The 18,960-nt window shown below is 50.4% G+C and overlaps 1 protein-coding gene across 1 annotated transcript in view; it reads left to right on the forward strand.

Moving 5' to 3' along the window:
- Positions 1-18,960, forward strand: part of DNAH2 (dynein axonemal heavy chain 2) — a 162,387-nt gene that overhangs the window by 72,537 nt on the left and 70,890 nt on the right. The window contains exons 21-37 of the mRNA XM_087891622.1: positions 4,139-4,339; positions 4,748-4,904; positions 6,079-6,253; positions 7,711-7,874; positions 8,390-8,551; positions 9,433-9,536; positions 11,046-11,202; positions 11,412-11,494; positions 12,977-13,157; positions 13,326-13,464; positions 13,689-13,906; positions 14,334-14,432; positions 14,778-14,903; positions 15,399-15,509; positions 16,840-17,028; positions 17,675-17,778; positions 18,547-18,736. Coding sequence (XP_087747748.1) covers positions 4,139-4,339; positions 4,748-4,904; positions 6,079-6,253; positions 7,711-7,874; positions 8,390-8,551; positions 9,433-9,536; positions 11,046-11,202; positions 11,412-11,494; positions 12,977-13,157; positions 13,326-13,464; positions 13,689-13,906; positions 14,334-14,432; positions 14,778-14,903; positions 15,399-15,509; positions 16,840-17,028; positions 17,675-17,778; positions 18,547-18,736 — 2,560 coding nt within the window. The remainder of the gene's footprint in view (positions 1-4,138; positions 4,340-4,747; positions 4,905-6,078; positions 6,254-7,710; positions 7,875-8,389; positions 8,552-9,432; positions 9,537-11,045; positions 11,203-11,411; positions 11,495-12,976; positions 13,158-13,325; positions 13,465-13,688; positions 13,907-14,333; positions 14,433-14,777; positions 14,904-15,398; positions 15,510-16,839; positions 17,029-17,674; positions 17,779-18,546; positions 18,737-18,960) is intronic.

The following is an 18,960-nucleotide window of genomic DNA, read 5'->3' on the forward strand; positions in this document are numbered from 1 at the left end:
AAGGGGATCAGGTGACCCCCCCCAAAACACTGCAACCGTCATAAATACAAGTCAGTGGCTAAGCGTCCAAATTTGGATCACGTGATGATCGGGTGGCTGCAACGGTCGTAAGGGAGAAAACCGTCTGGAGGTCACGTTTTTCAGTGTCTTGGTGATGGAGTGAACCGTCTTAAGTCGAGGACTCCCTGTGATTGTGGAAAGCCCTGTCCGTTGGCTGAGGTAGGACACGCGGTCCTTCACTTACGACCAATCCCTTAACGACCAAAGTTTTGACAGATCTCCCTGGGATTACAGGGAGTCCTCAATGGGGACCATAGAAAATCCATTGCTAAGCAAGGCCGTTGTTAAGGGAGTCGCACCTCATTTTATAACCATTTTTTTTGCTCCGGTTGTTAAGTGAATCATCATGGTCGTTAAGCGAATCTGGCTTCCCTCATTGCTTGTCGGAAGTCAGCTGGGAAGGTCATGTGACCACTGCAACTCGTGGTAAATCCAGGCTGTTTACCAAGCGCACGAATTTTGATCACATTAATGTGGGAATGCTCTGATGGCCGTATGTTCGAGGACCAGTCGTAAGCGTGAGGACTGGTCATAAGCGCGAGGACCTGTTGTAAGTGTGAGGACTAAGTCGCAAGTCACTGTTTCAGTGCTGCTTTTAACTTTTAATGGTCCTTAAACGTGTGGTTTTAAGTCAAGGACCTCCGGTACTTATGACCCGGATTTGAAGTTGCGGCCTCCTGCAGTCACGTCGCTATCTTTACATTGGCTCATTTAACGACCGCGGCCTTCGCATAACAACCACGGCGGCCGGTTTACAGTCGCCACGCTTTCTTGATGATTGCCTGCCGTAAAAAAAGGTCACGAAATCGGGGTCGATTGTGCGGTCATTCCAAGTTAACAACCGTGGCGGGCAGGCTCCGTTCCCGTCGTACCTCGAGGACCCCCTATAGCCACGCCCACTCACCCTTCAAACTCCCTTTTGCTTTCAGCCCTCTGTGGGGCTGGGGGCATCCGTCGGATGGACCCTCGGGTGTATTCCCAGATTTGGGGCAGGCAGAGGGGGGAAAAAACAGAATAATACTGTTTATTGATTGATTGATTGATTGATTGATTGATTGATTGATTGATTGGTTTAGGAAATTTATATTGCCGCCTATTCCCCCATGGCGACTCAAGGCGTCTTACAGAATATAAAACCCCGTATAAAAACAATAAAACGAATAAAAGAAGTCACCAGGCCTTCAGCGCCTTCCGGAAGAGGGGTGGGGTCCACCACGGAGAAGGCCCTTCTTCTGGGTCCCGCCAGGTGTATCTCCCTCGGGGACGGGACCCCCAACATTCCCTGCCTCCCCGCTCTGAATGGATCGGGTACAGAAGTACAGGTATTCAGCCGGTTCGGATCGGTTCGTCGGAACCGATAACAGAAATCGCTCTATGCCATCCTATTTAGGCACATTTTTGAGGCCGGGTGCATACGCTGAAGGTGCGCTCACATTTGCGAACCTGTAGGAAAAGTAAGTTAATACCCCCCCTGGTCAGGTAGATGTGACCGGCAAGAGGCGGTCCCTCAGATCACCTGATCCGAGGCTTTAAAGGTGACAACCAGCACCCTGAATTGCACCCGGAAGCAAATCGGCAAGCAACGCAGCTCCCGCAGGAGAGGCGTGATACATGTGCGCCCCGGGGTCTGCCCAAAACCACGCGGGCCGCTGGCATTTTGCACCAACTGGAGGCTTCCGGATGCTCTTCAAGGGCAGCCCCAAGTAGCGCGCGTTGCAGTAGTCAAGACGGGAAGTGACTAGGGCACGAGTGACTGTGAGTAGGGATCGTCGGTCCAGGAAAGGGCGTAACTGGAGCACAACCCGCAGTTGCGCAAAGGCCCTCCTGGCAGGAATGGGATTCAGCCGGTTCAGACCGGTTCGGGTAAACCGGTAGCTCCGACGATCAGGTGGGTTCGCCCACCCGCCCGCCGCGCTTTACTTACCTTTATCCTCTCAGCGGATTCGCGCGGCAGAGCGGATTGCTGCGCCTCAGCTGTATTACTTCCCAGAAGTAACACGGAAGGTTAGTTTTGGTCAAATTCTGCACGCACGCACAGCGAAACCCGCGATCCCCGAACCGGTTGTTAAACCGGCAGGATCCCACCACTGCCTCCTGGCCACGACCGCCACCTGCTCGTCGAGCAGGAGTCCAGGAGAACCCCCCCAGATTACGCACAGGATCTGTTTGGGGGGTAGTGCCACCCCATCCAAGACCAAAAGCGGCAATTTTTCCCCGAGCCAACGAACCCCAAACCCGGAGCCAAAACTCGGTCTTGCCGGGTGAGGGTGAGGGCGTTTCGTTTTCAACCCCGTTATTCTGCGATTCGGAATAAAACCAGCTTAAAATTCGAGAACAAAGCCCGCGTCGAATTCAGACTAAAGTCAGATTTTCACGGGGAAATCCACAATAAACCCCCAAATGCGGCCCTCTTGAGACGCTCCTTTTCCGTGTTGGTTGCCCCCCTCCCCACCCCTCACCCCGTCCAGATGGTGAGAAGCGATGGGCAAAAGGGGAGTCTGGCATCTCACGACGGCATAAATCTCTTTGGCACTCCGAAGCGGCATCTTCTCGGCCAGCTTCTGCAACTCTCAGCACTTCTGACATGGCTGATTTAAGAAGCCCAGCCTGGGAAAAAAAAAAAAAAAAGGTGGATTTGGACCCATAGAATGAGTGGGGCCCGGCATAAGACACCCCCCCCTCCTCACTCACCCCCGGTAGCCTCATCTGTCTCTGCCAGGAGGACCCCCGTTCCCAATTTTTAAAAACATTTTTTTTTCTTCTCCTCCTTTGATCTTTCTCCCTCTCTCTCTCTCTTTTTTTTCCCCCTCTCCCTGTTAATAAAAAGTTTGGCTTCGTGCTTGCGGTGACCCATTAACGGGGAATTAATTAATGAAAGAAGGAAGATTTAATAAGTCCCCTTGGGGGCTGGAAGCATTCTCCACCTGCTGGCCTCCTTTGCTCGGATGGCTCCCGGAGAGGGAAATCATCCAAAAGGCTACATTTCAATTAACAAAAGGCTTCGGAAAAACTTCTTCGCCTTCCTCCAGAGCCCTGGCTTTGGGGATGGGACGGGGGGGGGGGAGTCCTTTGGGCAGGTGGGGGGGGTCTCTGCACAATGGGGGGCGGTGGGAAAAGGCAGATTTATGCTTTCTTTCTTTTTCTCTCTCTCTTTCTGTTCTTTCTTCCTTTCTTTCTTTCTTTCTCCCCATTCCTTCCTTCCTTCTCTTTTTCCTTCCTCTGTCCCTCTGTCCCCCCCTTTCTTCTCTTTCTTTTTCCTTTCTTCCTACCTTCTTTCTTCCCTCCCTCCCTCCCATCTTTCCTTTTCCTTTTCCTTTTCTTTCTTCCTTCTTTCTTTTTCTTTCTTTCTCTCCTTCCTTCCTTTCCTCCTCTCCCTTCCCTCTCCTTCCTTTCCTCCCTTCCACCCAACCCTTCTTTCTTCCTTCTTTCCTCCCTCTCTCCCCGTCATCTTCCTTTCTTTCCTTCTTTCTTTTTCTTTTCCTCCTTCCTTCCCTCCTTCCCTTCCCTCCCCTTCCTCCTTCCGTTCCCCCTCTCCTTCCTTCCTTCCCTCCCTCCCTCTCTCCCACCTTTCTTTCTTTCTTTTTTCTTTCCTTCTTCCTTCTTTCCCTCCTTCCCTTCCCTCCCCTTCCTCCTTCCGTCCCTCCCACTCCTTCCTTCCTTCCCTCCTTCTTCATGCATGCATCCATCCATCTGTCTATCACTCTATCCATCATTTATCCATCATTTATCAATTATCCATCCATCCATCCATCCATCTACTATCTATCTATCTATCTATCTATCTATCTATCTATCTATCTATCTATCTGTCTGTCCGTCCATCCGACTATCCATCCATCCATCCATCCATCCATCTATCTATCACTCTATCTATCTCTTATCCATCATTTATCAATCATCCATTCATCCGTCCGTCCATCATCTATCTATCTATCTATCTATCTATCTATCTATCTATCTATCTATCTATCTATCATCTTTACATTTTCAATATAAAGTTTCAATATATTGGACAGGGGGTTGGACTAGAAGACCTCCGAGTCCCCCTTCCAGCCCTCTGAGTCTCTGCTCCTTCTAGCTACATGGAGGTGGCCAACAACGCCCAGAAGGAGGAGACGGTGCTGAGCATCCAATTTGTGCTCCTGGATTGCTCCCACCTCAAGGCCGCCGTGGTCCAGCACTGCAACGAGTGGCAGAACAAGCTGACCAACCTCCTGAAGGAGATGGCCACCGGCCGCTTGCGGGAACTGACCGCCTACCTGCAGGACAACGCAGCCGAGTGAGTGTCCGACCATCGATCCCCTCCCTCTCTTTTCCCACCCCTTCCCGACATAAAAGAGCAATGCGGTGGCTCAGGGGTTAAGACGCTGGGCTTGTCGGCTGGAAAGTCGGCAGCTCAGGTTCGAGACCCGAGCTCCATGCGATGGGGTGAGCTCCCGTTCCTCGCTCCAACTCCTGCCAACCTAGCAGTTCGAAAGCCTGCAAATGCGAGTAGATCAATAGGTACCACTTCGGTGGGAAGGTAACAGCACCGCATGACATCATGCTGGCCACACAACTGCGGAAATGTCTTTGGACAGCGCTGGTTCAATGGCCTTGAAACTGGGAGCACCGCCCCCTACAGTCAGCCACAACTAGCGGAGTAAAATGCCTCATCTGGCCTAAAATGCTCCTTTTGCCCCCGCAGTATCGGCCGTCCTCCGCAGACCCTGGAGGAGCTGAGCCGAAGCCTCCAGCTGCACGAGACGCTGCAGAACGACCTGCTGAAGATCGAGGGGCAGATCCCCCCCATCCACGAGCAGTTTGCCATCCTGGAGAAGTACGAGGTCGTGGTGGACGAAGAGGTAAGTTCTGCGGCTGAGGATTCGGGGCTGACGTGGCCAGGAAACGCAGCTTTCCTCCTCCTGCCGAGGTTGACAGTCTCTGTACAGGGAGTCCTCAACTTAACAACGGTCTGTTTAGCGACCGAAATTGCAACAGGAATGGGGAAAAAAGTGACTTACGAGCCGTCCTCGCACTTACGATGGTCACAACATTCCCCGCGGGCAGGTGATCAAAATTTGCGTGCTTGGCCACCGACATGATGCAGGATCCTGGGGTCGCAGGATCGCCATTTGTGGCCTTCCAACAATGGGGAAAGGCGGATTTGCTTAACGCCTGTGAGATTCACTTAACAACTGAAGAGGTTCGCTTAACAACCTTGGCAAAAAAAAATCAGAAACAACTCTATTAACAATGCTTAGGAATGGAAATTCTGGCCCCGATTTTGGTCGTATGTTGAGGACTCCCTGTATTAGGTTAGTCATTGCCTCCTTTTGTCGGTCCACGCCCCCCACAACTCCCGCCCAGTGGTGAAATCCTCTGCGTGGAAAAAGGAGGCTTTACTGCATACCCACCATCTATTAAGAAAGTTATCCTGTGTGGCTGGCTGGGGAATTCTGGGAGTTGAAGTTCACGAGTCTTAAATCAGGGGTCTCCAACCCCCTGATTTAAGACTCGTGGACTTCAACTCCCAGAATCCCCCAGCCAGCTCTTTTTTTCCCCTCACTTTGCTGAATATCAAGATATATTACGCTTACTGCATACCCACCATCTATTAAGAAAGTTACCCTACGTGGCTGGCTGGAGAATTCTGGGAGTTGAAGTCCACAGGTCTTCAAGCTTCCAAGGTTGGGGACCCCTGTTCTAGAATATTCTCCTGCCAGAGCTGAGGTTGGTCTTCCAGAGTGACTTTAAAACCCGGCTCTTCCGGTTGGCCTGGGGTCCTGACGCAGCTGCTTTACTCTCTGGTTGATGGGATGGACACAACATCCTGATTTTTTTAGTCTTTATTTATTGTCGGAAAGACCGGTTTGCCCGAACTGGTAGCTTTTTTTTTTTTACTACCGGTTCGCTCAAACCGGTGCGAACCGGTAGCATTTCACCCTTGTTCCCGCCACAACTTTGTGGTGCTTATCTCTGCTGGTCCTCCTCATCTCTTTTTTGTGCTCAACGCCGCTCGGTTTCCCATCCTGCCAGGTCCTGCAGCTGCTGGGTGATTTGAATTCGGAGTGGCTAGCTTTCCAACAATGCCTCCTGGACAGCGAAACCATGTTGAAAAAGCACAAGGAGAAGTTCAAGACGGGCCTGATCCACTGCGCAGATGACTTCAAGAAGAAGGCCCAAAATCTCCTCCAGGACTTTGATATGAATGGTGGGTATCTCGGGGCTTGATCCTCCTCTCCCTCTCGGCCCATCGTCCCCTCCTGAGGACAAAAAGGACAGATGGCCCTTCTCTTTGACTACCCTTCGGTTCCTTAAGCGGGAGCGGGCTGGGTTGGTTTTCTTCTGGGTTTTGTAGGAAAACGGTAGGGTTGAGAACTTCTGGTTGGTGCCTCTTGTCCCTCAAGAGGAAGCCCCATTCGGGTTAGGGGAACTGAAGAGGGCTGGTCCTGTCGGTCATGAAAGACCATATCCACCCGTGAAGGTCCAGTTTAACTGCTTTATTGTTGAAACTCTCTGCGCGGGAATCTTCTAACTAAACTGCTTTACTGCTAAAAGACCATGCACAGGAATCTTCTAACTAAATTGCTTTATTGCTGAAAGCCTCTGCGTGGGAATCTTCTAACTAAACTGCTTTATGGCTGAAAGCCTCTGCGCGGGAATCTTCTAACTAAACTGCTTTATTGCTGAAAGCCTCTGCGCAGGAATCTTCTAACTAAACTGCTTTATTGCTGAAAGCCTCTGCGCAGGAATCTTCTAACTAAACTGCTTTATTGCTGAAAGCCTCTGCGCAGGAATCTTCTAACTAAACTGCTTTATTGCTGAAAGCCTCTGTGCAGGAATCTTCTAACTAAACTGCTTTATTGCTGAAAGCCTCTGCGCGGGAATCTTCTAACTAAACTGCTTTATTGCTGAAAACCTCTGCGCGGGAATCTTCTAACTAAACTGCTTTATTGCTGAAAGCCTCTGCGCAGGAATCTTCTAACTAAACTGCTTTATTGCTGAAAGCCTCTGCGCGGGAATCTTCTAACTAAACTGCTTTATTGCTGAAAGCCTCTGCGCGGGAATCTTCTAACTAAACTGCTTTATTGCTGAAAGCCTCTGCGCGGGAATCTTCTAACTAAACTGCTTTATTGCTGAAAGCCTCTGCGCGGGAATCTTCTAACTAAATTGTTTTATTGCTGAAAGCCTCTGCGCGGGAATCTTCTAACTAAACTGCTTTATTGCTGAAAGCCTCTGCGCGGGAATCTTCTAACTAAACTGCTTTATTGCTGAAAGCCTCTGCGCGGGAATCTTCTAACTAAACTGCTTTATTGCTGAAAGCCTCTGCGCGAGAATCTTCTCATCTAATGCTTGGCAGATGCTATGAGTTAGATTAAGGCCTACGGATTCAAGGGCAGTTGGACTTTGTTCACTTGTGATTACAATAAGGACTCTAGGCTGATTCCTGTTTTGACTCCGCCCCCTGCTTCTGCCACTCCTCTTCCTAAAAGAAAAGGCGACACCCCACCCGGGCCCAGCTTCACCTGTGTTTGAACCACAGCAGCCTTCTCACAAGCAGAGGCCTGCGGTGGTTGGCTCGGAGGTAGGCGTAGCCAATATGCCGGCCAATCCCCAGAGAAAGCACGGAAGAAGTCATCCACGTCTTTTGTCCTTCTCCACCGGCAGGTCCCTTCACCAGTGCCGTCTCGGCTGACGCTGCCCTGGAGCAGATCATGGCCATGAGGCAGTTACTGGCCACCATGAAGGAGGAGGAGAACGCCTTGCGCTCCAACCTGGGCATCTTCAAGATTGACCAGCCCGCCTCCAAAGACCTTCAGAAGCTGGAGAGGGTGAGAGGACCTTCTACCGTTGACCAGGGGTGGGATTCTCGGTTGTTGGATGGGTGTGGCCATAGTGGGCGTGGCCTACTCGGCCTCCTGCACCACAGCGGATCAGGCGTTTTCACCCTCCCCAGGCTCTGGAGGCTTTCCTCGAGCCTCCAGGAGGGTGAAAATAGCCTGCCCCGGGCTCCAGAGGCCTTCTGGAGACCGGAAACGGACCCGTTTCCAGACTTCTGGAACTTCTGGGAGGCCCGTTTTTCGCCCTCCCAGAGCCTCCATGCAGGCACTTACTGGCATCCAAAATGGGCCGCGTGGAGATTCCTGGAGGGGCGGGGCAGGGTGGGCGGGGCCAGCCAGTCCTTGCAGCTACCGGTTCGGCAAACCAGATGTAAAATTAGCATTCGATTTGCCCAAACCGGTCCAAACCGGCTGAATCCCACCCCTGCTGTTGACCTTCTTCCGAAGAGAAGATCTCAGATCCCAAGGTCGGGCTTCATAACTCACCTCTGGCATGTCTTCTGCAGGAGCTGGATTACATCCAACAAGTCTGGGAGATCACGAAGGAATGGGAGGTCCACTGGGAGGAGTGGAAGAACGGGAGCTTCAAGACCTTGAAGACGGAGGTGATGGAGAACACCGCCTTCGCCCTCTTCCGCAAGCTGAACAAGCTGAGCAAGGAGCTTAAGGCAAGTGAGCCCCGGAAGGCTTTGCGGTGGGGAAAGAAGGGAGGTTCAGGAGCTCCTCCGTAGGGAAGGCGATTGTGGAGGATGGGCCTTTTCAGCTTCCCCGTTGGACTTGGGTTCAAAGTTCAATGGGAGGAGGAGGTGTGAGGATGGAGGGAGGGATTCCCCACTCAACCGCAGCCCAACCTAGGTCAACTGGATTGAATCAAAAAACCGCTAAGAACATTCCCACCAACACCGAGAGAGCAAGTCATTCGTATATAACATGGGTCCTCAAACTACAGCCTGCGGGCCACATGCAGCCCGCTGAAGCCGTTAATCCGGCCTGCGCAGGATCACGAGGCTGCCCCGCCCATATCACCCCGCCCACCCTTCGGCCAAGCGCAGGACTTAACTTCGCTAGCCCCGCGGGCTGGACCTGAAAGGTAAGGCCAACGATTTTGGCCTGCAGAGACGTTCTGGAGGTGTGGGGGAGTGAAAATTGGGGCGCACAGATGCCCCAGGAGGCAAATGAAAGTTGAATGGACTGTTAAATTGGCCACGCCCACTAGTCACATGACCTAGCCACGCCCACCGAGACAGTCCGGGGCCCCCAACAGTCTGAGGGACCGTGAATTGCCCTCCCCTCCCCGATGTTTAAAAAATTTGAGGAGCCCTGGTATATAAAATGAGAGCAAACCGCGCTCCCTTCTCGCACTGATATTGTTCCCTAGTTGGGTTGTGAAACGTCTGCAAGTAAATAGAACCCATCTCGGAGAGCATCAAGGAATTGACGTTGAGGTTGAGGGCATCCGGCAGTTTTCTAGCCCCAACCCAGAAATCAAATGCTTTCCCATTTTCATCATTGAATGAGCTTTTGACCCCCTCTTCTTTTGTGACCGAAGGACCGGAACTGGGAAATAATTGAGACCTCCAAGGCCAAGATTGAGCAGTTTAAGAGGACCATGCCTTTGGTCACGGATCTCAGGAACCCAGCTTTGCGAGAGAGGTAGGCAGCTTCAGTTGGCCAGGAATCACAGGCCGGGGTTGGCCGAGTTGAAGGACACTGGCCTGGTCTTGGGCCCAGGAGAACTTTGACCAAGGATGGATGGGTGGGTGGATAAAGAGAGAGAGAGACAAAGACAGACAGATAGATATAGAGAGATGATAGATAGATAGATAGATAGATAGACAGACAGACAGACAGACAGACAGACAGACAGACAGACAGACAGATGATAGAGAGAGAGAGACAGACAGACAGACAGACAGATGATATGGATGAATGGATGGATAAAGAGAGAGACAAAGACTGACAGATAGATATAGAGAGATGATAGATAGATAGATATAGATAGCAGATAGATGGATAGATAGATAGATAGATAGATAGATAGATAGATAGATAGATAGAGACAGGCAGACAGACAGACATAGAAAGATGTTAGATAGATAGAAGATAGATAGAGATAGATAGATAGATAGATAGATAGATAGATAGATAGATAGATATAGAGAAGATAGGTAGGTAGGTAGATAGATAGATGATAGTTGTTGATGATGATTATGATAGACAGACAGAAAGACAGATAGATATAGATAGGTAGATATGATATTTGATGATAGATAGATAGATAGATAGATAGATAGATAGATAGATAGATAGATAGATAGATAGGCAGGCAGGAAGGCAGGAAGGCAGACAGACAGACAGACAGACAGACAGACAGATAGATGATAAAGAGAGAGAGAGGCAGGCAGACAGACAGACAAACAGACATAGAGAGATGTTAGATAGATAGAAGATATGAGATGGATGGATGGATGGATAAAGAGACAGAGACAAAGACAGATAGATAGATATAGAGAGATGATAGATGATAGAGAGAGAGAGAGGCAGGCAGGCAGGCAGACAGACAGACAAACAGACATAGAGAGATGTTAGATACATAGAAGATAGAGATAGATAGATAGATAGATAGATAGATAGATAGATAGATAGATATAGAGAAGATAGGTAGGTAGGTAGATGATAGTTGATGATGATGATGATAACATAGATATAGACAGATAGATATAGAGAAGATAGGTAGGTAGGTAGGTAGATGATAGTTGATGCTGATGCTGATAGACAGACAGACAGATAGATAGATATAGATAGATATAGATAGGTAGATAGATAGATATAGAGGATAGGTAGGTAGGTAGATAGATGATAGTTGATGATGATGATGATAGACAGACAGACAGACAGATAGATATAGTAGATAGGTAGATATGATAATTGATGATAGATAGATAGATAGACAGATATATGGATAGATAGATAGATAGATATGATAATTGATGATGTAGATAGATAGATAGATGATAGATAGATAGATAGATAGATGATAGATAGATAGATAGATAGATAGATAGATAGATAGATAGATAGATAGATAGATAGATAGATAGGTGTGAGACAGACAGAATCATTCATTCATTCCTTCATTCATTCATTCCTGGTCACCTGCAGACACTGGGACCAGGTGAAGGACTTGGTCCTTCGGACATTCGATCAAGATGCTGAGGACTTCAGACTGGAAAATATCATTGAATTGGGCTTGGACAAACACGTGGAGAAGATTGCTGAGATTTCTTCCTCAGCCACCAAGGAACTGGCCATCGAGCAGGTAAGCGTCTTCTTCTGCTTGGTTGACCGGCAGTCAACTCAACTGAACTCTCCCCCCCAATTCTTCAAAGGAGAGCCTGAGGAATTGGTTTTCAGAAGCCCACAGTGGCTCTTGACTTCCATGAAACTCTTCTTGCGTGTCCCGTTGAGAAGCCCCTGCAAGCGTTCCGAACAAAGGGATGACTCGTTCTTGTGTCCTTCTCCTTCCAGGCTCTTGAGAACATCGCGAAGACCTGGGCTGCAACCTCATTGGACATTGTCCCGTACAAAGATAAAGGACACCACCGGATCAGGTAGGTCTGGTTGGGTTCAAGGTTGGGAGAAGGACGGCCATGTAGCATCAGGGCATGACCATGGAGATACGGGCTTTGGACATGCCAGGTCAACACTCTACAATATCTGAAGGACCAACGTCAGCGGCCTCTGAGTGCAGAACCAAGACTCTGGATGGGGTTCTATCATCTCTGCCTATCATCTTCCTCTCTTTCTGACTTTCGATCTGTCAGTCTATTATCCATCCATATCTATCTATCTACCTATCCATCCATCCATCCACCTGTCTATCATCTTTCTCTCTTTCAGACTATCTGTCAGTCTATCATCCATATCTATCTATCTATCTATCTATCTATCTATCTATCTATCTATCTATCTATCTATCTATCTATCTATCTATCTAACTAACTAACTAACTAACTAACTATCTTATCTATCTACCTACCTACCTACCTACCTACCCACCCACCCATCCATCCATCCATCCATCTATCCATCTATCCATCCATCCATCATCTGTCTATTATCTTTCTCTCTATCTATCATCCGTAAATATATCTATCTTTCTATCTATCCATCCATCCATCCATCCATCCATCCATCCATCATCCATTATCTTTCTATGTCTATCATCCATCCGTCTGTCTGTCTGTCTGTCTGTCTGTCCGTCCATCCATCCATCCATCCATCCATCCATCCATCCATCCATCCATCTATCTATCTATCTATCTATCTATCTATCTATCTATCTATCTATCTATCTACCCACCCACCCACCCACCCATCCATCCATCCATCCATCCATCTACCTACCCATCCATCCATCATCTTCTTTCTATCTATCATCCGTAAGTATATCTATCTTTCTATCTATCTATCCATCCATCATCCATTATCTTTCTGTCTATGTCTATCATCCATCCGCCTGTCTGTCTGTCTGTCTGTCTGTCTGTCTGTCTGTCTATCTGTCCGTCCATCCATCCATCCATCCATCCATCCATCCATCCATCCATCCATCTATCTATCTATCTATCTATCTATCTATCTATCTATCTATGTCCCCAGAAGCTACGATGGCCATGTTGGCTTCTGGAAGGAAATCCATGTGGTGGTTACCATCATCAAAGGTTTAATAGTTTTGGACTGAGATAAGGTAGCTAAAGGCTGTCTTCTCCTGCCTGGACTTCACAATCTACTGGGTGTATCCTTCTCTGGTGTCCTTGGTCCTCTCCAAATTTGGTTCAAGGGAGGTTCAAGGACTTCACAGTTCAACCTCTAGTATCCTCATTAGAATGTCTTCTGAGGTCCAAGTGAGTTCCAAAATCTCGGGAGTGGAAAGGGGGAATGTAGACTTCACCAACCTTCGATGAAGTCCATAAGGGGCTCTAGATTAAGGAGAGCAGAGGTCCTCTTCCAGAACAGGTCTTCTGACTCAGAAGTCCTCTGCTACTTGGCCTTCTTTGAGGTCCTGCACTCAGAAAGACTCTCTCTTTCTACAGAGGAACCGAGGATGTCTTCCAGGCTCTGGATGACAATCAGGTGGCCTTGTCCACCATGAAGGCGTCACGTTTTGTGAAGCCGTTCGAGAAGGACGTGGACCGGTGGGAACGCTGCCTCTCGCTCATCCTGGAGGTGATCGAGATGTTACTGACCGTCCAACGTCAGTGGATGTACCTGGAGGTGAGGTTCTCCTCCTTTCTGAAGGCGTGGGTCGTTACCTCCATCGTCTCTTTGGTGGGGCAGTAGACCACTGTGGTGGCGATGAGCAATATTGAAGGGCTACCCTTCCCATGAAAGGGCCACGTGCTTTACAAATCCAGACGTGTCTTGTCTCTCCTTCATCTCCAGAACATCTTCTTGGGAGAAGATATCCGCAAGCAGCTGCCCGGTGAATCGTCCTCCTTCGACAACATCAACAGCAGCTGGAAGACTATCATGGACCGCTTTGTGAAGGACAATAACGCTCTGAGGGCTACTCATTACCCAGGTTGCTTCTTCCTCCTTTCTGTCATGGTGGAGGGATGGTCCACAGCTCAGGGGAAGAAGCCCAGTCAGCTTTGCGCCCGATGTTTCTAGGTTCCACCTCACCATCTGGAGATAGGAAGAAGGTCGTAGGAGGCCTTCAGGATTCTGAGACCTCTGAGGAGAGCAGGTTTCTTGGCCAGGACCAGGGAGACACTTATGACTCTTCTGTGCTTCTCCTCCCTGCAGGACTCCTGGACAAGCTGGTAGAAATGAACAGTGCTTTAGAAGACATCCAGAAGTCCCTTGACATGTACTTGGAGACCAAGCGTCATATCTTTCCCCGATTCTACTTCCTCTCCAACGATGACCTCTTGGAGATCTTGGGCCAGTCCCGTAACCCGGAGGCTGTCCAGCCCCACCTCAAGAAATGCTTTGACAACATCAAGTGCCTCAAAATTCAGAAGGTACGACTCATGAAAGGTTGGGGTCTCCTGTCCACATCCTTTTGGTTTCTCCATGGGCTTAGAACGAAGACGTTCTTAGGTCTAGAACAACCTAGAACCAAGGAGAAACTTCCTGACGGTGAGAACGACTAAGCAATGGAACGGAGGTTGTGGATGCTCCATCACTGGAGGCCTTTAAGAAGACACGGGACAACCCTTTGTCTAGAATGTTTCAGGAGGTTGGATTAGAAGACCTCCAAGGTCCCTTCCAACTCCGATGACGATGGCTCCGTTTCTTCCTTTCCACGTAATGCTGTGGATGATTGGTAGTCAGAATTCGGCTTGGCCTTGTCACTTTTGGTGGGCAAACCCAACGGAGAAGGTCTTCCTTGGGTCAGGAGATGATGGGGCACCGGTGGAGACAACTGATTCTCCTTTCCCTGCTCAGATTGGGACCAGCCAGCGATCTGAAGCCCTCGGCATGTTCTCCCTGGATGGGGAATATGTGGACTACACCCATTCCGTGCTGCTGGAAGGACCTGTGGAGGTGAGCAGTTTCTCCTTGGCTTCACCTGGAATCATTTGATAATTGTGAAGGTGTTGAAGATACCACCTGGCGTGAAACACCACGTAGATCCATCATGTTCTCTCCCTGGTCTATTCTTTTTTTGCGGGGATGAGAGCTTGCTTGGAGCTCCTTTCCTGATCTTCTGCCCGTCATCACGATGACCTTTCCCTTGTCCTAGGACTGCCCAGATCATGCCTGGTCCCGTTGGGCGTTGACAAGGGTAGCTCCAGTCACTGCTCCTCCACTGGACTATCCCACAAGGGTGGGGTGGGGGGTCCTGGCAGACTCCTCCATTGTGACCGAGAATCAATGTTGTCCCCTCAGGAGTGGCTGTGCGACGTGGAGAGGGCCATGCGCTGGACGTTGAGGGAAGTGCTACGGAATTGCCGGCTGGCCTTGAAGAAGATGTTGACCAAGAGAGACAAATGGGTGAAGGAATGGCCTGGACAGGTAAGGATGCAGACCCTGGCCAAGAGGTCATATGGAGTCTCTGAAGTGTCCCGGCAGGTGCCGAGGGGGTGGCGAGCTCTGATATGGCCGGGCACCCCATCTTTTTTTGGTGGGACATGCAGGTCTCCTTCCGTGGTGCTGCCAACCCTGATGTTCATGTCCCCATCCTGCCTGTAGGATGATCGTGGGCGTCTTTGACCTGTGGCCAAAAGAGAAGATGAAGGGAGAGAGGGAGGGATCCTTATGGGATGGACTCCCCCCCTCCATAGCTCTAACCGGAGTCTCCCCCCATAGCTGTAACCGGAGTCTAACCCCACTTTACCAGATGTTCCCCGTGGGACCTTCTTAAAATGTTGGCGTTCCCACCCTTGAGTGGAGATTTCCTTTCCCTCAACACCCCAGATCAAGCTGAGGAACGGGGAGGTGGGTCTCCTTCCCCCTTGACTCCCCCTCCCCAAATAAGCCGATTTTTCCTTTCCCCCCCTCCCCCGCCAGATGGTGATCACCGCAAGCCAGATCCAATGGACGACCGACGTCAGTAAATGCTTGGCCACCTGTAAGGAACGCGGTGACAAGAAGTACCTCAAAGCGATGAAGAAGAAGCAGGTGAGGATGTCCCTGGGACTCTCGCCGTCCTGCACACACCCCTTCGCCCTTCGGCGGGTCCATAGCAGCCCCGACCGGCCAGACAGTACAAGTAGTCCTCAACTTACAACGGTTCATTTCGTGACCGTTCAAAGCGTGGGCCGGTGGCCTAGAGGCGGAGCTCTCGCCTCACAATCAGCGGGCTGTGAGTTCGATCCTAGGTAGAGGTAGATATTTCTCTCTCGGCGCAATGAGAATATATCTGCCGAACAAAACTCCGCACTGGCGACAAGAAAGGCATCCGGCCAGTAAAACACTCAGCTCCATTCAGTTGAACAAACTCTACCCCGCAAGGGATTATGGGGTCGTTAATTTAGTGATTTAGTGACCGTTTAAAATTACGATGGCACTGAAAAGAGTGACTGAGGACCATTTTTCACACTTACGACCGTGGCAGCATCCCCAATGGTCAGGGGGGGGTCAAAATTCGGACGCTTGGCAAGTGACTCGTATTTATGACGGTTGCAGTATCCCCCAGGGTCACGCCGGGAAGTCAGAGGAGCCAGATTCATTTCAAAAGGGCGTGACTCGCTTATCGACTGCAGCGATTCACTTAACAACGGTGGCGAGAAAAGTGGTAAAATGGAGGCAGACTTCGCTTAATAAGTGTCCTGCTCAACAATGGAAATTTTGGGTTGAACTGTGGTCGTAAGTCGAGCACTGCCTATAATCCACTTTCTTGCCAAGTGGGGAAATGTTTTGCGTGCACATTGTTATCAGGAGAGGCCAGAATGCGAAAGAAGGCCTAAACCACAGGCAGTCCTCGATTTATGACCATTGAGCCCAAAATTTATGTTGCTAAATCAGACCGTTGTTAAATGAATCTTTCCCCCCCCTCTTTTACGACCTTTCTGGCTACAGTGGTTAAGTGAATCTGGATTTCTCCTTGACTTTTGCTTGCCAGAAGGGGAAGTCAATGGGGAAGCCAGATTCACTTAACCGCGTGACTCACTTATCGACTGCGGCAAGAAAAACGGTAAAATGGGGCAAAACGTCACTTAGCGACTGTCTCGTTTAGCAACGGAAATGTGCGGTCGTAAGTCGAGGACTCCCTGTATCTACTGCTGGGCTACGTCGTCTTTGCAGTATCTACATAATGTCCTTCTCGCAAGCGAGGGTGGGGGTACAGCATCCTCCCCCTAAGCTGGTTTCCCTCTACATCCAGAATTGTTAAGATAGACTGCAGCTGGACTTGGAAGCTCCCCGCAGCCCTCGAGACAAACTTCTTTCCTTTTTTGTGTGTGTGTGTTTTTGTGCGTGTTGTGTTCGCGTGTGGCTGGGCGGGGATCAGATCTCCATGCTCAACAAATACTCGGAGGCCATCCGGGGCAGCCTGACCAAAATCATGCGCCTGAAGATCGTGGCGCTGGTGACGGTGGAAGTCCACGCCCGGGACGTCATCGAGAAGCTTTACAAGAGCGGCATGTTGGACGTGACGTCCTTCGAGTGGTTGAGCCAGCTTCGCCTCTACTGGGAGAAGGTGAGGAGGAGGGGGAGCAGGTGCTCGCGCGCGCGCGTGCGCCCACTCGCACATAGGCGTGCGATGCCACCCGTCCCTCTGCTGCCACCTGCTGGAGAGAACGGGCTTCACGGTGGAATGCTGGAAGCTTACCTTCAGCCTTGGGTCTTGCTGCCCCCTGCTGGACATGTGTAGAAGCACAGATGACCCACAGGTGACGTGGATGCTGCTCAGCTGGTAGGAAGCTCACACACACACACATGTGGACATTCCGGGACTTTCTCGGTGCATTCCATCAATGCGCTAGCACTGATGACGTTAGCTAGATGGGTCACGAAATGTCTGGAAGAAAACAAGCAAGCTCAGAGAGCACCAAGGACCCCACTGTCCTTTTCTTCCCCCCACTTCCTCGTCCTCCTCGTCCTCCTCCTCTTTTGTCTTCCTCTTCCTCTCTGCAAACTCCGCTCCCTTCCAGCACTGATGATGTTACCTAGTTGGGTCACGAGACGTCTTGCAAGAAAATAAGCAAGTTCAGAGAGCACCAAGGACCCCACAGTTCTCCTCCTCCTCCTCTCTGCAGACTCCGTTCTCCTGCAGCACTGATGACGTTCCCTAGTTGGGTCCTGAAATGTTTGCGAGGAAACCCCCAACCTTTCTCTCTTTGCAGGATTTGGACGATTGCGTGATCCGGCAGACCAACACTCAGTTCGCTTACGGCTACGAGTATCTGGGGAACTCCGGGCGGCTGGTCATCACCCCTCTGACTGACAGGTGCCCTGAGGGGGCGGGGTAGAGGGGAGGGGCTTGAATTGGGGGCTTTCGGATCCCCCGTGAAGGTGGGAGGACGGGAGTGTGAGATTGACAGAGCCTGCCCGGATTGCCTCTTGCGGGGCAGAGTTTGCAGGCTTTTGCTGGCTGGGAGTACAGGTAGTCCTCGACTTACGACCACAATTTCTGTCGCTAAGCGAGACATTGACTAAGGGAGTTTCACCCCATTTCCCAACCTTTCCTTGCCACAGCGGCTAAGTGAATCCCTGCAGTTTTTAAGCGAGTCACACGTCAGAAGGTCACAAATAGGAATCACACGACCCTGGGACGCTGTGACCGTCATAAATGCGAGCCGGTGGCCGAGTGCTTGAATTTTGATCCCGTGACCACCATGGGGATACCGCCATGGTCGTTAAATCATCTTTTAACGAGCCCGTAATCCCTTGCAGGGTAGAGTTGGGGCAACTGAACGGAGCTGAGTGTTTTACTGGCCGGATGCCCTTCTTGTCACCAATGCGGAGTTTTGTTCGGCAGATATATTCCCAATGTGCCCAGAGAGAAACGTATCTGCCTCTACCTAGGATCAAATTTCACAGCCTCCTGGTTGTGAGTTTGATCCTAGGCAGAGGATTGTGAGAAGAGGCCTCCACCTGTAGACCCACCGTACCACTCTAATTATGGTCACTAAATGAACGGTTGTAAGTCAAGGACAGCCTCCGGGGAAAGACAAGACAGCTGGGTCATTGAGCACCTGTGCTCTTCCCTTCTCAGGTGCTACATGACGCTGACCACGGCCCTCCATCTCCACCGAGGAGGGTCCCCGAAAGGCCCCGCGGGCACCGGCAAGACGGAGACCGTGAAGGATCTGGGCAAGGCCCTCGGCATGTACGTGATCGTGGTGAACTGCTCGGAGGGCCTGGACTACAAATCCATGGGGCGCATGTACTCCGGACTCGCCCAGGTGAGCCTCTTTACAGGACAGTCCTCGACTTAACGACTGCAATTGAGCCCCGAATTTCCTGCGCTGTCGCACCGGCTGAGTGTCGTCACCCGGTGGTCAGATGGGCGGCCGATAAATTGGATAAATCAAATCAAACGAGTTTTGTTCCACGTTACGTCCTTTCCGGATACCGCTGTTAAGCGCATCCCTGCGGTCGATTCACTTAACAACGGTATCCGGAAAGG

Source organism: Pantherophis guttatus, chromosome 4 (genome assembly GCF_059756535.1).
Source record: "Pantherophis guttatus breed Tessera chromosome 4, ASM5975653v1, whole genome shotgun sequence".
NCBI lineage: Eukaryota > Metazoa > Chordata > Lepidosauria > Squamata > Colubridae > Pantherophis > Pantherophis guttatus.